The sequence below is a fragment of the Nicotiana tabacum genome, chromosome 17, assembly GCF_000715075.1.
Source record: "Nicotiana tabacum cultivar K326 chromosome 17, ASM71507v2, whole genome shotgun sequence".
NCBI classification, from domain to species: Eukaryota; Viridiplantae; Streptophyta; class Magnoliopsida; order Solanales; family Solanaceae; genus Nicotiana; species Nicotiana tabacum.
The window spans coordinates 49870022-49886861 of NC_134096.1; the positions used below are offsets into that span (position 1 = coordinate 49870022).

Consider the following 16840-nt stretch of genomic DNA (forward strand, 5'->3'; position numbering starts at 1 on the left):
TCTACAATCAACTACATCGTATCTCACAATGAAACGCAATAATAGAATTAAACAAATAAAGACATAAGACAGATAAAAACGACTATCTAGCAACATACAAAAACATAATGCAAGTAAAGGCAATCAATAAATGAAAACAAGGATACATGGAGACATATAGCAAACAAAGGCATGTAACGAATGAAAGCATGAATTTAACAAGTAAAGCCAAGTAACAACATTAAATAAATGAAGGCAAGAACTAATTGAAGACAAACAACTAAATATCCCACCCCAAATGCTTAACTCATGACAATGTATATACACTCATCACCTTGCATATACGTCGTCCCCACCCATAAGTCAAGTAGCAAATAGACAAATCAAGTCCTCATTCTCTCAAGTCAAGGTTAACTACGACACTTACCTCTTTCGGCAACCAAGTTAATAATCAACCACGGCTTTTTCTTTTGAACAAGCCTCCAAACCAACCGAATTTAGCCAATTATTGTTCAAACAAATCAAAACAAGCTTTAGGCACTACCCACGAATGAAAAAGGTTCAATTTTAATTTATTTTTTTAAAGTCAACAAAAGTCAACCCCAGGCTCGCTTGGTCGAAATTCGATATTCGGGCCAATCTTGATTAACCATTCACCCCTGAGACCGATTAGGTAATTTGTTTCAAAATCCAACCTCAATACGAAGTCTAAATCTCAATTTTATAAAATTCCTAAATTCTACCTACGTTGGAATTCATGGATTTGATGATAAAATTTATGAAAAAATAACTTAAATTTATTGAAAACTAGTTAAAGTTCCTTATCAAAGAATTTGGGAAGAAAATCCTCTTAAAAATCGCCTCTAGTGTATTTAGGGTTGAAAAATAGTGTAAAATGAGCTAAGTCCCGACCTTCCCATCTTTTACCTAGCTGCAGACTTGTTCGCAAGTGCGAGCGACCGATCGAAAATGCAATCAGTGCCACATACATGCAAGAATCGTAAATGTGACATAACCTTCTCATTTTCGAAGGACACCCCCTCGCAAATGCGAGCTAAACTTCGCAAATGTGAGCTAGCACAATATCGCAAATGCAACACCAAGACCGCAAAAGTGATCCCAGACCCAGATCGCAAAAGTGAAAAGTTGTTCTCAAATGCGAACCCCAGCCCCCAATTCCCAATTCCCCACTTTGCATTTGTGATCCTAACTTGCGATTAGGTTCTCGTAAATGCGAGACCTGCAACTTGACACCAGTAATAGCTGATACTAAACTATTCCAAAGCAGTCCGCCATGCTTCTGAAACTCACCAGAGCCCCTCGGGCTCCAAATCGAACATGCACACAAGTGTATTAGCATCATATAAACTCTCTTGCTACCTCGAATCATTAAAATAACATCAACTAACAAGAATCAATAATCAAAACTCAAAATTTCAACTTAAAACTCAATTTTTGCCAACTTTCATATAATGTGCCGAAACGTTCTCGGGCCACTCAGGACCCCAACCAAACGTGCGTACAAGTTCAAAAATATTACATGGACCTACCGAAATCTTCAAAATACCGATCCGAAGTCGTTTACCAAAACGTTGACCATAGTCAACTCTAGCCTTATTTTAAGTAAAAAAATCACTTTTTAAAAAAAAAATCATATGAAAACTTTCTGAAAAGCGACACGGACCACGCACAAAAGTCAATAAATATCAAATGAATTTATGAGAGGTCTCGGAACATAGAAATATCAGTTGTGTTGAAGTCTAAAATTAGTGACTTATCTTCAATATACCCCCGAATCATAAAAACATAAAAATACTAGATGTACCACCAATAGGCTAGGAGTTAAAGCAAGTCTATAAGCAACCTCATCAACTCTCACCAATAACTCAAATGGTCCAATAAATTTTGGACTCAACTTTCCCTTCTTCCCAAATCTCATCACGCCTTTCATAGGTAAATTTTTAAAAGTACCTTCTCACCCTCCATAAATACCACATCACGAAAATTACAACAACAATAACAAACCTAGTGTATCACATAAATAAGGGGTCTAGGGAGGATATTATGTACGTTGTTTTACCCCTACCTTATGCAGGTAGAAAGGTTGTATTCAGTAGACCCTCGGCTCCAGGCAAGTATGAAAATCACAACCGTATAGAGAACAAATATAGTAATGTAAATGCCATGAAAGCGTTAACAATAGCTAGGAAGTAGAGCAACCAAAACACAGGCGATATTAGGTAGTAATAGAATTTTAACTCGTATGTCTGCTCTGAGCTATCTAAAGTCGTTCTTGAATCAACTTCACCTTCTCCAAAGCATTACATACCAAATTCGTACCCAACAACCTAGTCTCACCATGCTCAAACCAACCAATGGGAGAACGACATTATCTACCATACAAAGCCTCATACAGAACTATCTAAATGCGGGACCGATAACTTTTATTGTAAGCAAACTCTAGGAAATGTAAGAGCTGATCCAAATGGCCTCCAAAGTCAATCATACAAGCTCGCAACATATCCTCAAGAATCTAAATAGCCTGCTCGGACTGACAATTCGTTTGCAGGTGACATTCTATGTTAAGCTCCACCTGTGTACCCAACTCCCCTCGAAGAGCTCTCCAAAAGTGAGATGTGAACTGAGTGCTACGGTCTGAAATGATAGAAAAAGGTATGCCATGCAAAAGAACTACCTCTGGATGTAAATATGGGTCAACCTCTCCAAAGTATAAATAGTCAACACCAGTATGATGTGCACGGACTTGGTTAACCTATTGATAGTAGCACAAATAGCATCAAAATCCATAGTGATACGCTCTCACTTTCATTCTGATATAACCATCTTCTGAGTCAAACTACCTGGTGTTTTATGTTCATACTTAAATTGCTGGCAATTTAAACACTGTAAAACATCACTAACGATGTCTTTCTTCATCCTACGCCACCAATAGTGGTGTTTCAAGTCATTATACATCTTCATAGCACCTGGATGAATAAAATATCGTGACGTTGAGCCTCCTAAAGTATCAACTCCCGCATCCCATCAACATTAGTTAATACCACTATTTTGTTATAAATTTGGACTGATATTAGTTAAATATGAAATAAATACAAGACCAAATTGTATTCTGAACTATAATCCTACTCTCGATAACCAAATGATCCCTCAAGTTCAGAGTCATTAGAGACATGCATTAGTCCATCGTTTCTTACTTTATATATAGCCTGACAGGGGTTCTGTTGGTTAAAATTTTGGGAAGATAGAAAAATGTGAAATTTAGGATGATGGATAAAAGCAAAAATAGGATCAAGATTCGAAGGCACGATGAGTGCCTAATTGTTTTATTTTATGTGACACGATGAATAACTAATCGTTTCATCTTGTCCCTACACAAAATTTGTTATTCCGTCTATTTTATTTTATGTAGCACTATTTACTTATTAACAGGATGGAGTAATTGATTCCAAAAGAATAGCATGTATGTTTCATTTTATGTGGAACATTTCATTTTAAGATTATCACTTCCAAAAAACTTTATTTCTTTTTAAATTTCACGTCACTTCCACATAAATTGAAAATGAGGGACTAGTAGATTAAGGTAAGTATGATATATTTAATTTATGAACTCTACAATTAGCAATATTGAGAATCTTTATAATTCACATACTCTGTATTTTGGAATCCATCACTTTTTTATTTTGAAGGAAACTACCGCAAACTCAATTCAATTGTATATTTGTAGAGCGTACCTTCTAACAGTGCTTTCTTTTTATAAAAACAGTCAGGTTCTTTACAAGGGACACATTATATGGAAGGATATAGCATTTCGTTAAGACACGAGAATGGCCTAGATATATTTAACTAAACCTCACCAAAATTAATATATCTTGAAATTTCTAAACTACCACATACACTGCAGCCACAAGCCTACAGCACCGATTAATATAAGTCACTAGTAACTGTTATTAGTCTCTTTCTATGCAAGTGTGTGTGATCCTTTTATTCAATATCCGTATCGGTGAAAGATAGCAAGTACATGACAACCTAACCTAGAAATCACAATTATTAAAAAGCTAGTTAATTTGTCCGCGCTTCACACGGTAATAGAACATGTTATTGCATTTTAAAATATATAATAAAATATTTCAAAAAATCTTACTTATTCTTTTTTATTCTTCAAATTCTAATAGATTAATATAGGTGAAACTATTTTTTATTTTTCTTTAATAATCATGTAAAGTAAGAAAAGAATCAAGAATTTTGTTCTCTTTAATTTATAGAAATAAATGTTTGAATAGTTCGTTGAAGAAACTTCGTATTGAATGAGAAAGTTTCTAATATTTGAAGAGGGTTAATACATTATCGTTATTCTAAAAGGTCAGAGACGGAGTGGACTCTAATTTTAGAACAACGTCAAAATTTGTTTCGCTTAAGAAAGCAAAAATATTAACCGGAATATGAGATGTGAAATATGCTGCAAATAAACCTAAACTCCATCAAACGAAATATGAACTGGTTCCTTTTCTTTAAAGTAAGTACTTATCAATTTTTATACTATTATTTTATTAAGAAAGAATTAGCTTCTAAGCAACACCATTTAGCATTTGCATTCCAAATCGGGAAAGGGCCGAGAAATGTACCTAAAAATCAAAAAGATAAGATAAGATAGAAAAGGCAAGTACACAAGGATAATTTCTAAAATTATTTCACGAAGATTAAAAGAAATTTGACAAACAAACGAAAACAAATTCTAGGACAAAAGTAAATGGCACTTAATACATAACAATGATTGAAGACAAGGATGAGAAAAGAGGGATTGATCTTGTAAATCGATAGAGTCGTAGGTAAGTTTTGAACTTTGTAATCATTCATATGAATTTAGCAACACATATGACATATAGGCACTAACATGATTATTGATATCAGGTTTGTCTATGCATTTATTATTACCCACATTCATGAGGTAATTTTTTGATGATTAACTATATCATAGGAGATTAGTATTTTAAATCGGGAAAAACCTTAATATACATATAACTACAAAATAAAAAATGAAAGAAAGACAAAGAGCAAAAAATTATCTTGAGAGCTTGGAACGTAATATCCATATCTGCTAGACTTCAAAACTAGCTAACCACAGAGTCATCAAAGTAATAGATAAATAATGGGGTCGCAAACTAAAGTTATCATTATTTTGTAAATTCAAACAGAAACTCTTGAAGAAAAAAAAAAGTAGACACCTCTCATTGAACTTCATTTGCTCTTCGAGTTTGTTCATTATCAAATTATCATCCTTATGGATCTACATCTTCAGTTTATCATTCTTAACATATATTATCATTATCATATAGTAGTAATGGACCAAAACTGTGGAAGGTTGTAACGGTCTGTAACCATCATTGTTGGGACCGTTTCTTTTATTAATGGGTGGATATTATATTGTATAAAAAAAAAAGCACACAAATATGGAAAAGGGGATAAAAGCCAAAAAAAAAGGAGAAAATAGATAAATAGAATCCTTGGCCAAAGGGATGTGCAACTCATCTTTTGCTTCAAACTCGGGCAACCAACCGACGCATCTTTAAGTTGATTAGGTTGTAGGAATTTAAGGACACAGTGGGCACTGAATCACAAATTTTAAGGACTATTTTCCTGCCCATACGTGCATATGTTTTCCTCACCACGTTGCCTGCTTTTGCATGTATACCTCTCCATTTTTTCCACCACACAATCTGGCCTAACTTACTATCTTTGCGACTTGTCCAGTTTAATTGTCTGTCTTTTAAACAAAACTATATACAAAATAATGTACGTATTAGTGTTATATTTATTCAATAGACAATGTCAGGTAACGTTCGCTGTCAATATCATAAGGGTGTATCCCAGATTATTCGAAGTTCAGAAACCCAAGTTGGTTTTACTGGATCTGTCTATCTGAATTCGAGATCACGTATGTAACCTAAAATAACACGGGCTTAACTGACCGTTTTCCGAAACAACTCCTTGTATACTCCATTGAACAACCTACTCCATGATCGGTTTCTATGCCCGGGAACTTCACCCACGATACTAATTCACTTAACAGCCTAATACTTTAATATGGCCCCCGTTACATGATCTTACGACTCAAATAAAGTATTTGTGATATCTACATTTTTCGCATTATGTTATCCTAGAACTAACTGATTGAGAAGTTTGTATATATATCACCTTCAATTTCAATTTAAGAGTGTGAATACGTACAACCCTCTCCCCCTCCCCCCACAACCCCTCCCAGCTCCCTCAGGTCCATGGCCTTAGGGATGGCAATGAGGCGGTGCGGGTGTGGGGCAGTGCGGGTTTCAACCTATGCGTGGCGGTGCGGATGTGGGCTTTGCGGGGCGGGCGGGTCTTTTTTTGAAAAATGTCACATTCCCGCCTAAGGGGCTGAAAACTAACCACGGTCACTAAGGGGCAATGTGGAGTGCGTGTTGTAGTGGGTTATACTATAATTTGGGAAAAGGTATGGATTCAAATTTTTATGGGGTAAATTATTCTAAGATGTGCCATGTATTCAAGGTAGATGCACATTCCTTTGTTTTAAAAACCATCTATATCATGGAAATTCTTCACAAATATAATTGTGTTGTTACTATCTCTTTTTAATAAATCACTTAAAACACTGATGTAGTGCAAATCCTACATAAAGAATTTTTTATCTAACTAAATAGATTTATAATATTAAAAGCGGAACAATAAAAAATATAACTAAATAAAAATGAATTTTTTGTATATGTCAAATCTTTTTTTAAGGGTACAGTAGCTTAAGAGTTCAAAAGCAAGAAAGCTATTACTAGTATTAAATCACATGTCTTATTCAACAATTTATTGTCATTTCCTATTTAAAAGTTTTGAAAGATACATACTTAAAAAATACTTATTTTTTGTCTATTGAGAGTGTTATAATCAATAGACATTAATAATGCAAATACTTATACTAAGGGGATATTTGCGTTTTTTAAAATGAGCTGCAAGAACTTGCATTTTTTTAGTTGTCGAATTCAGTATATGAGCAACAAAAGAGCTTTCAATCTTTTGGTTGATTAAATCATAAATTCCAACCAAAAGCTCAAAAAAAATAAAATTGAAAATGCTATACGGGACAGGGCGGGTTAAAATCTTTGCAGGTTTGCCTCGCAACAGCACCGCACTGCACCGTTTGTCATCCCTACATGGCCCCTACCCTATATTAAAGAGAGATCATCTTGTTTAAAATGTTCATTTGCACCACAATATATTAGTACAGTGTACTGGATCCTCGGCTTAAGCCTTAACCACACATCAAATTTCCCGCATACATAGATTGTCCAAACTGTGGGAAGAATGGGAAGAAAGGTGAGTAGCAGATATACATCGTGGAGTATTTAACAAAAGATATATTCCCATAATATTTTGGCCTACACAATTGAACAGTTTTTGTTTTCTAATCACGACAAGATAGTCCATCTTTCAACTATTTTGCTATTCATTGACAAAGTTCCTATTCTTTTACAGTAGATTTGAGTTTTGACCCTCTAGTTACCAGCCAAGAATAAATCTTTGGATCTGATTATTTCATTAATGGCTATGAGGCCTTCACTGTGTTGAAGACATTCTCTTCATGAGCACATGCTTGTAGGACCTCTATGAGCACATTTCAAAGATTTCCATCAATTCAATGATTTAGATTTAAGACAATAATTATTATTTTTTCCATTTTCTGAATCTTACTTTTTTCTACTCCGAGACGAAGTAAAGACTAAGTTTGATTGACATGGGGACAAAGGTGCACATGTAAGTCAATGATTTCTCACATCATCTATTATCATAAAAAGTAAGTTTGGCTCTAAATTGTATATATGTAAACCGAATTAGGTACTCTCTTAGTTTCTTAGACTCTCAGGGAGACTTCGTTTAATAGTGTGCTCTTTTCTCTTGTACAGGTTTGAAATGGAATCTATCATTAGTTTTGTATTCAATTATGGCAAAACGCACTAAAAACCCCTAAACTATTAGTTATTCACACTTTTAACCAAATTAAAAGCATTGGAACTGCAATTTTTGATACAACAGGCTTATAAGTTGCTGTTTCTTTGTTTAACTAATCACAATTTACATTTACTAGCACACGTTTGAGGAAAATGTAAACCAAGATATAAGTTTTCCCTGCCGACACTGTATGTTGCTCAACTAGGAACACTTAACGAAATGGACTTCCAATCGAATCAGAAGCAGAAACTCTTGATGCAAAATGAGTTCTAGAAGTAATTCACCAATGGTTCAACCTTAATATCTGTTTCGTCCTAAAATATAATTGTCTGCAGGCTTCACTTCTAGACCTCACAAAGAAGAGCACTCATCAACATTCCCTCAAGGTTCATGAAAGGTACTGGAAGATATTACCATCTATCCAAAAGGGACTATTTGGTTTTAAAACACTACAAAAGATCATAATCCAGCACTAAACAGAGGCACAACAAAACACTCATGGATCACTGAACGATGAGAAACTGGACCGATCCATATTATACCGGCCATCTGAAAATCACTCAACTTTCCAGCTCTCTCTAGGATCTAGACCACAGAGTTAAAATTCCACATCGAATGTGTCTTACTTCTTAGATTACAACGGAGCAGGAGTGTAAGTCACTAATACTGCCAATACAATGAATTTAAGAACTCAAAACCTGATCAAATGAAATCCAACACGGGGCAATCATCTTCTTACAGGGGGCACAACACCCCGACCAGATGCTGCTCCACGACCTGCAGCCTGAGCCTGCAAACGAGATGTTTATAATCAGGTACATTTCTTCACTAGAAGAATTACAATTCTTGAGCCAGCTAAAACACAACAAATTCTTCATAACATCCTCCTCTCTTTTTTCATGTTAAAAAGCAAATCTTCATCACATCCTCTCCACTCCTCCCCTCCCACGCAAAAGAGAATCCCACAAAAATTCTTGGATAAAGGATCAAAATATACAACTCACAACCTAGAGCAGCCAGCTAGGGACACGTTATAGTTTCGTGAAATAAGGGTAGGAAGAAGCAAAAGTGACAGAGTTGACAGCTTTCTTAAATTGGATGAAGCTACAGATAGAAAAGTCAAACTTCCTGTAAGAAGCAAAACTAAGGAATACAGGATAAGTAAATCAATCAATCCCACATCCCTTCACCCCCCCCCCCCATTTTTTTTTTTTCAAATCTCCTTCCTTTTCTTTGAACAAACTTGGTATTGGCCCCACCATTTTGCGAAGTCAATCAGAGTAACTGCATATGCCTAAATTATACATGAGATAGTATGTGGTAAAAGTTATGCTTAGTAGTTAGCATCAAACAAAAAAGGCAAGTAGACGGAAAAGATAGAAGTAACACTCACTTTAGCTCGCATTGCAATAGCACGTCCCCGTCCAACACCAAGTGACGTACCTTTGCCCTTCAAAAGTGAAATCAAACGTAAGCAAATCACTTAAAAGAAAACAAGGATAAACCGAACCAAAGACGAATGCAACAGCGAATTACCTTAATTCTAGCTTCTAGACGCTTGAACATGGGGGCATTTTTAAGCATATCAGGGATTATCATGAACCTGGTAGAAATTCAAGTTCAGTATATGCTCTTACCAGGAAATAGCATAAAATCATGCAAAAGGAATCTGTATACCTGACTTTACTGCCTCTAATAAAAACATGCTCCAGTTGTGACACCCGTCCATCCTGCATTGATCAAAATTAGAAACTAATGTCATATTTTAGAGGGAAAAAACCTAGTAGGTCTATAGAAAAATGTAACATTTCTTTTTCTCTGAGTAACTGGAAAAAGAACCAAATATTGCAGCTTATAAGGTGAATCGTTCATCCAACATCAAACACGCAGCAGTGGATGCAAAACAAGACTTCCTAGCATTTCATGAGATCAGTTTCTTTCTTATTTTTCTTTAGTAAACGTTCCCCACTACACCAAGGCATATCATTAACTACCCTAGGAGTGTCAATGCAAGGACTGAAAACATCACTTTATTTTAAAAGATTGACTAAGATTTGGATGCTTTATCTAATCATATTGATTCTTTTTTTCCCCATTGACAATACATAGATAGCCCCTTTAAGTTGTCACCAGCGATCAGTTAAACACTTTAACTTTCCAAGTGATAGATAAACACTTCTAATAGTTAGAACTGTTCCTTGTAAACATCTGAGTCCACAAGATAACCTGCATAAAACTCACACACTGCTTACCGTTAAATAAACCAACCGCATAGTGACACATGTAAACTAGAAAAACAAATTGACGCCTATAATTTAAAAAATAAATATTATAATAGCTAAACCCAAAAACCAAAATAAAAATTAATATTAAAACCCTCAAATCTTTCCACCCCCACCCCCCTTTTTTTCCAAATTCCTACTTGAAAAATTCTCGACCCCTCCCTTTTCTTCTCCCCCCCCCCCCGCCCCCTTCCTTTTCTTCTCCCCCCCCCCCGCCCCCTTTTTCTCCATTCTTCCTCACTAGAGACCCAAACTCCTCCCCCTCCTTTTCTTCTACAAATACAACCAGTGGCCAATAAAACGAAACACTTCATAACCAAATAGATTATGAAATTCTGAAATTTAAAACAAAAGTATTTTAAGGATTTGTAACCAGTTTTCATGTCAGAGGATATGGATGGGGTTTTCGGGTGGTGTTGTGGCCTGAGGTTTATCCGGTAATGGGGGTGGGAATGTGAATTTTTATGGGTGGTCAATGAATTAGTATAGACTTATTTTGTGTCAAAATTGAAGAGAGGTGGTGGATTTATGGCAGACAGTGGCGGCAGAAAGAGTAGGAGCCACTCAGTGTTGTTAAAAGCGACAGCTTCCTCGCTTAAAGCGAGAAGCGATGCGAAGAGAGGCATCTGGCGCTGAAACGTATCAGGTACACAAAAGCGATCGCTTCCCCTAAAAAAGCGAGAAGCGAGGAAGCGAACAAAGCGAGCACTTCTCTTTATAATTGGGCGGCCAACGTTTATTAATTAAAAAGGCTCTTTTTATTTAACTTCAAGATCATCAAGTTTGGTCCCAGGTATGTGATTTCCTCCTCCTCCTCCTCCTCCTCCTTTTTCTTTCACTGTTTCAGTGTCCAAATAGTAGCGAAATGCTGGCAAAAAAATTTTTCCCCTTCAGTTCTTCTTTTTCTCATTCTCCTCTTCTTCATTTTCTTTCACTGTTTCAGTGATAAATTGCAGCGAAATGCTGCCCATTTTTCGTTTCAGTTATACTGCCATTTTTTGGCATACTTTCTGCCATTTTTTTCATATCATTTATTCTTAGTTGTCTATGCAATAGTTGTTTTATTGTCATTCTCTTCTTCCTCTTCTTCTTCATTGTCTATGCAGTATTTATTTTAATTTTTTTTTTTAAATTCCGCTTCACTTCAAAAAAGCGAGTGATTCGCTTCTCGCTTTAAGCGAAAAGGGGTCTTTCGCTTTTCCTCGCTTCACGCTCTTCACAACACTGGAGCCACTGGTGTTTGCGTGAGGAAGATTTGTTTGCGGAGATGAATTTTTGGGGAGAGAAGGTGGAAATATTTTGGAGAAAAAAGGAAAATGCGGTGTGACCCACACATAAAAAATAATTTAAACTAAAAAAAAAAAAAAAAAAAACATAATTAAAGTCCTCCCCCGTTCAATTATTAGTGACAACTAATTTGCCATGTCAACACAAGGTGTTTAAAAAGGACACATTTGGTAAAAAGAGGTGTTTATCTGGCCACTCGCCTTAAAAATTATCAAGGACAAGGACAGCAGTGGCGGACCAACTTGGTTTTTTCCCTGTTCTGCTAATGCACTGCAGAGTAAGTTGCACCCACAACAAAAATGGAAGAGAAGAAACCAACGAAGGGAAAACTTGAGAAACAAAAACATGGGCAGCACTTCAACTACCAGAAATACACACTTGATCTAATAGAACATCAGAAAGCTAAAAAATTAGACAAACTTTGGAAGCAATGAGTTTGTTTGGTTTATCACTATATTGAAAAATTTTCTATTTACATTCTTCGTGAAAGTGGGGAGCCTTGGCGTAACTGGTAAAGTTGTTGCCATGTGACCATGAGGTCACGGATTCGAGCAGTGGAAACAGCCACTTGCAGAAATGCAAGGTAAGACTGCGTACGGTAGACCCTTGTGGTCCGGCCCTTCCCCGGACCCCGCGCATAGCGGGAGCTTAGTGCACCGGGCTGCCCTTTTCATTCTTCACGGAAGGTGTGATCTTTCTATCCTTTTACATTATAGTTACTGGTAAAGGTGTTTGGTATACGAAAATAAAAATATGTCTCTTGCGAATCTCCAATCATCTTCCATTAGCTATCTCCAATCATCTTCCATTAGCTATCTCCAACCATCTTCCATTGCTAACCAGAACAGATTTCTCCAGTTCATAATTTGGTAACATGAAATGATCAACCTCTCTGATGAAAGTGATCGAAACCACCTAATATGCAAACAAAAGCAGAGCCGCAGAACCTTCGGCTAAATTTGTTTGATTTTCTAAATTAGTGACAATTTATTGTTGCAATGAAAAAATTATTAAAGAATAGTACCAAGAGTCCAATTAATAAGTAGTACAACCCCAACAATATGCATCTTAGTACACACAAGCTACATTTGAAACGAACTAAGGAAATTAACTATCCTATGCGTGTACATTTTCACTTTTAAACAAAAAGACTAAGAGAGCTAATTGACAATTTTTGAAGGCCAAGAGACGGGGCCCAACAGGTGGGACTTCCACATGGTAGTTAACCTTTTGCTGTCTCCTTTGACAAGGTAAATGTGGATACTAATCTGGTGCTACACCTTCCCTCAATTGAAAGTAAAATGATGAGCTTCTCCGCTCCGATGAAAGACATATGACGAGGAAAAAGGAGCATCGGGTCTTATTGGGATTTTTTTAAAGCAGCACATAGTTTCAGCTGGGAGACGGACGGAGATAAGTTTTTGGGATAATGCTTGGTTGGGTCATACTCCCTTAAGCTACATTTTACAGATCTTTACTGCTGGCCGGCAGCCAACCATGCAGCATATATTGCACATTATAGCTCTACTCAAGGCTGGAATATTCTTCTTAGAAGGAGTTGCAACGACGACCAGGAAGTGGATAGAAATGTTATTTTACTGTAATAACTTGTCTTCTACACCAACTTTCCAAACAGGAAGGATTGCATCTGCTGGAAGGGCAAAAAGGATGGTATTTTCTCAGTAAAGACATGCTACTCATTATTTCTCAACTCATCAAATACAAAATCCTCTTTACCATGTAGACAGATTTGCAGAAGCTAAAATCCCTACAAAGTTAAATGATTTACTTGTTTGGTAGGTAAAAATGTATGTCTAACTCAATGCAACCTAATGCATAGAGCTATTTGCGGTAGATACCCTCTTTGTAAAGAAAAATTAGAGAAAGCCAACCATGTGTTTCTTCAATGTAAGATTTACAAAGAAATTGTGGGATCTATTCTTCGATCTCCTGAGACTCAAGTGGGCTACGCCAAGAGATGTCCTAACATTCTTTCAAGGATAGGTAAAAGGGGGCTGAGTCATATTGACTCAAGACTACGGAATGCCATCTCAACAAACGTCTGATGGACCATATGGAGAGAGAGGAACTCCAGAACTTTTGAAATTGAAGACAAAATGGAAAATGTAATTAATCTTAAGTTTTCTGTATTCCAATGCTTTGTTGTTGGAGCAACATGACAGCTATACATGATACACAGGATGTAGAAGTCATGCTTGATTTTATTAGGTCATGATACAGTCAGTGAGGACTAGCTTTTGGTTGTAACTGTTTCATACCACCAGCAATCACTTGATGATGGTTTCATATATAAAATTACCTTATCAAAAAAGATGTAACATAGAGTTATAGCTGCGATGTTTTTCATTATCTTCAGTGAGCATGCCCTAAAAGAATGTTTCAGGATGCAGAAAGATGGCCATGCTGCAGCCAAAAATAAAAAACAACCTCCATCCTTCTCTATACAGGCTTTCTATACAGGCTTTGTTTTCGAGGAATTGGGGAACTTGATCCCTTATTGACCAATGAACAGAATTTCTACAATTCCCTCTTTTCTCGGCAAAGGAAAACTGAGAAAGGAAAAGTCTAAAAAACACTACCAAATTTTCCTAGTTATCAAATGCTCCTTTGCAACTTACAAAAATTAACCAAGTACGACCACCTCTTTTAATGTACTTGAAATCCTACTGCCCATGGCTAAGCATGTGTGTTAGACCAGGAGATGTTCTTCACTTTCTCAAAATAGAGTTGTTTGGTAGTTAAAATACTTTTATTTCCAGAAAACACAACATAATCTCTCATTTGAACACCATATAATTTCAAAGAGAGCTGAATATTAACTTCTAAAGGAAAAACAACAATAGGGTAAGAAAGACCAGGAGATTGAAATAACGCTAATAAATGAAAGATTTCAGACAAGTCAATAAAATTAATAACTGATGCATTTGGCCAGGAACCTAAATTCCCAGTTGCCCGAGATTTTCCCAGAAACAATAAGGAAGTAGGTTCAATGCTATACCCACTGGGTACAAACAATTTCTGAGGGCCATCAGACTGGGTAAAACCTGAATTAACCGTGGTGCACTTGCGGGAAACTCCTTGCCGAGGGCCTGTGCACCCCCGGGATTAGTCGGGGCTCAAAGAGACTCGGACACCCGGTGCAAAATCAAAAAAAGTAGGTTCAATGCTATAACTATCTCTCCAACAAAAAATGTAAACTCTGAAACAACCTAAAAGAAATTATGCTACTCAGAGGGCTGTCCAGAACTTCATATTGCAGCGCTACCTGAACTTCTTAAATCTAACTCCCACTGCATCTAAAACAAAGGTCTAGAGACTTAAACGGCAAAAAGACACCCTAGAGCTCGATTTCTTTGTGTTTTAGCAATAACAAGTGGAGCAAGTAAATCAGAGACCAGACTATTTGCAGCTTACTGAAAAAAAAATAAAGCTATAAGCATTTCCTAGGTTTTACATGATACTTGAGTGTCTACTTCCTGAATGGCTAAACTTCAGAAATATAAAAGTTATCTTGGGTAAAGGTTACACAGGTGCCATTAATCTCACTTTTAGCTTCCGTACCGATATTCAGCTAGGTTCTTCTATAACGGTGGACGGTGGTGCCCGGTCAGCTCACCTCGACTATTATATCGATAACTTGCTATCTCTCACCAACACATACTGGTAACTTTGCCTAAGGTTAGACAATGGGAAGAGATCACCTAATTTTTTTTTGTCTCTGCTTGGATTTGAATGCCGGCCTCTAAGGTTTGCACCCACTTCATTGACCAATCACACACTTTGGGTGCTCAATTAGTTTCTTATGTTAACTACTCCGACTATCCAGAAAAGAATGACGGTTAAGACTACCGGGGTTAAGCATCTAAACTTTTGTGTGAATTCAAATCCCATTCATTTATACTTCCCTTAAAATAAAGTTTACATAATTAGCAACTGCATAAAACATTAAAAGATCTAAATATTAATTTCAACAACAGAAAACAAAGCATTTTCCTCGGCATCTCCATTACTGTCTTTTCTTCTAAATTATACTGTGACTATGCTTTTCCTGAGCCGAGATCTATCAGAAACATGCTTTCTACCTCCACGAGGTAGGAGTAAGGTCTGCGCACACACTAACCTCCCCAAACTCCACTTTGAGGGATTACACAAGGCTTCTCAAAGGTTTGTAAAACACAACATTTGATAAGAAAGCTAAACTAAGACGGTGAATGACAACGAAACAGGAAAATGTATGTTAAAAAGCCGTACTTTAGCACTATAATTGGTGTTCTCGAGCTGTGTATATCATTAGTCCTCGCACTCAGCTACTTCACTACCCAAAAGTAGTGATAAACATTTAAGTTTTCCATGTGAATTTGGTGTCATTTTTTAATTCTTATAAAATTAAATTTACCTAATCAGAAACTACATAGAACATAGTGTTAATCACGTGAGATTGTAAAAAGTAGGGTTTTAGATTATAAGAAACATCAAAAATGCATTGACGAAAAGTTAAACTAAAACAAGATCAAAACGAATTAGGAACTATGTATGTATGAAAGACGTACTTTAGCAGTGTAAGTGATGCTTTCGAGCTGGCAATTCCAGTTGTCCTCGCACTCCACCATACTTCCTCTGTAAACCTCACCGCTCTTCATCTCTACAGTCACTATATGACCCGTCGCCTCGTGTAGAAGCTTGACCGGTATGCCTAAGCTTCGACTCATCTTTCTCTCTCACTCTTTCTCCTTAGTCTGCCGAAAACGTAATGCTGTTGGCTAGCTTGTAGTTTGTATAGAACCCACGACGACTGTGACGCAAACTGAGGAAATCAAACAAACATAAGTACCGCGAACCTGATAAAACTTTAGGGCAAATTCTTCCGGGTCCTCTGCCGCTATCAAGTTTGATCTAAACGGGTCGTGTTTGCCTGCGTAGGCTTTCTTTTCTTTTTCTTTTTTGGGGAAGGGATATATTTGGGATCTATTTGGAAAAATTAATCCAAATAGTTCTCCACTCAATTAATTAATTCAAAATAATTGATGAATATATATATATATATATAATATTATAAAAGCACAAATATTTTATACTAAAAATGACAAAAATATCCTTAAAATGTTTGATCGACTTTTATACCCTTATATTTTGTCAAAAAGATAGTTCCATATTGGATAAAATAGTAATATCTAATACGAATTTGTCTAATAATTGGGAATCTGACACCGACTAATGATAGAACTTTTTAAAATTATAATTGAATGAAAAGTTCTAATACT

At 36.3% G+C, this 16840-nt stretch overlaps 1 protein-coding gene across 1 annotated transcript; it reads right to left on the minus strand.

Moving 5' to 3' along the window:
- Positions 1 to 8387: 8387 nt before the first annotated feature.
- Positions 8388 to 16479, minus strand: LOC107777296 (small nuclear ribonucleoprotein SmD3b). Its single transcript, XM_075234276.1, has 5 exons — positions 16130 to 16479; positions 9667 to 9719; positions 9526 to 9592; positions 9383 to 9439; positions 8388 to 8779 (listed from the first exon to the last, which is right to left on the minus strand). Exons 1-5 carry the CDS (start codon positions 16286 to 16288, stop codon positions 8717 to 8719), a joined length of 399 nt encoding a protein of 132 aa, XP_075090377.1. The 5' UTR covers positions 16289 to 16479; the 3' UTR covers positions 8388 to 8716.
- Positions 16480 to 16840: the final 361 nt, after the last annotated feature.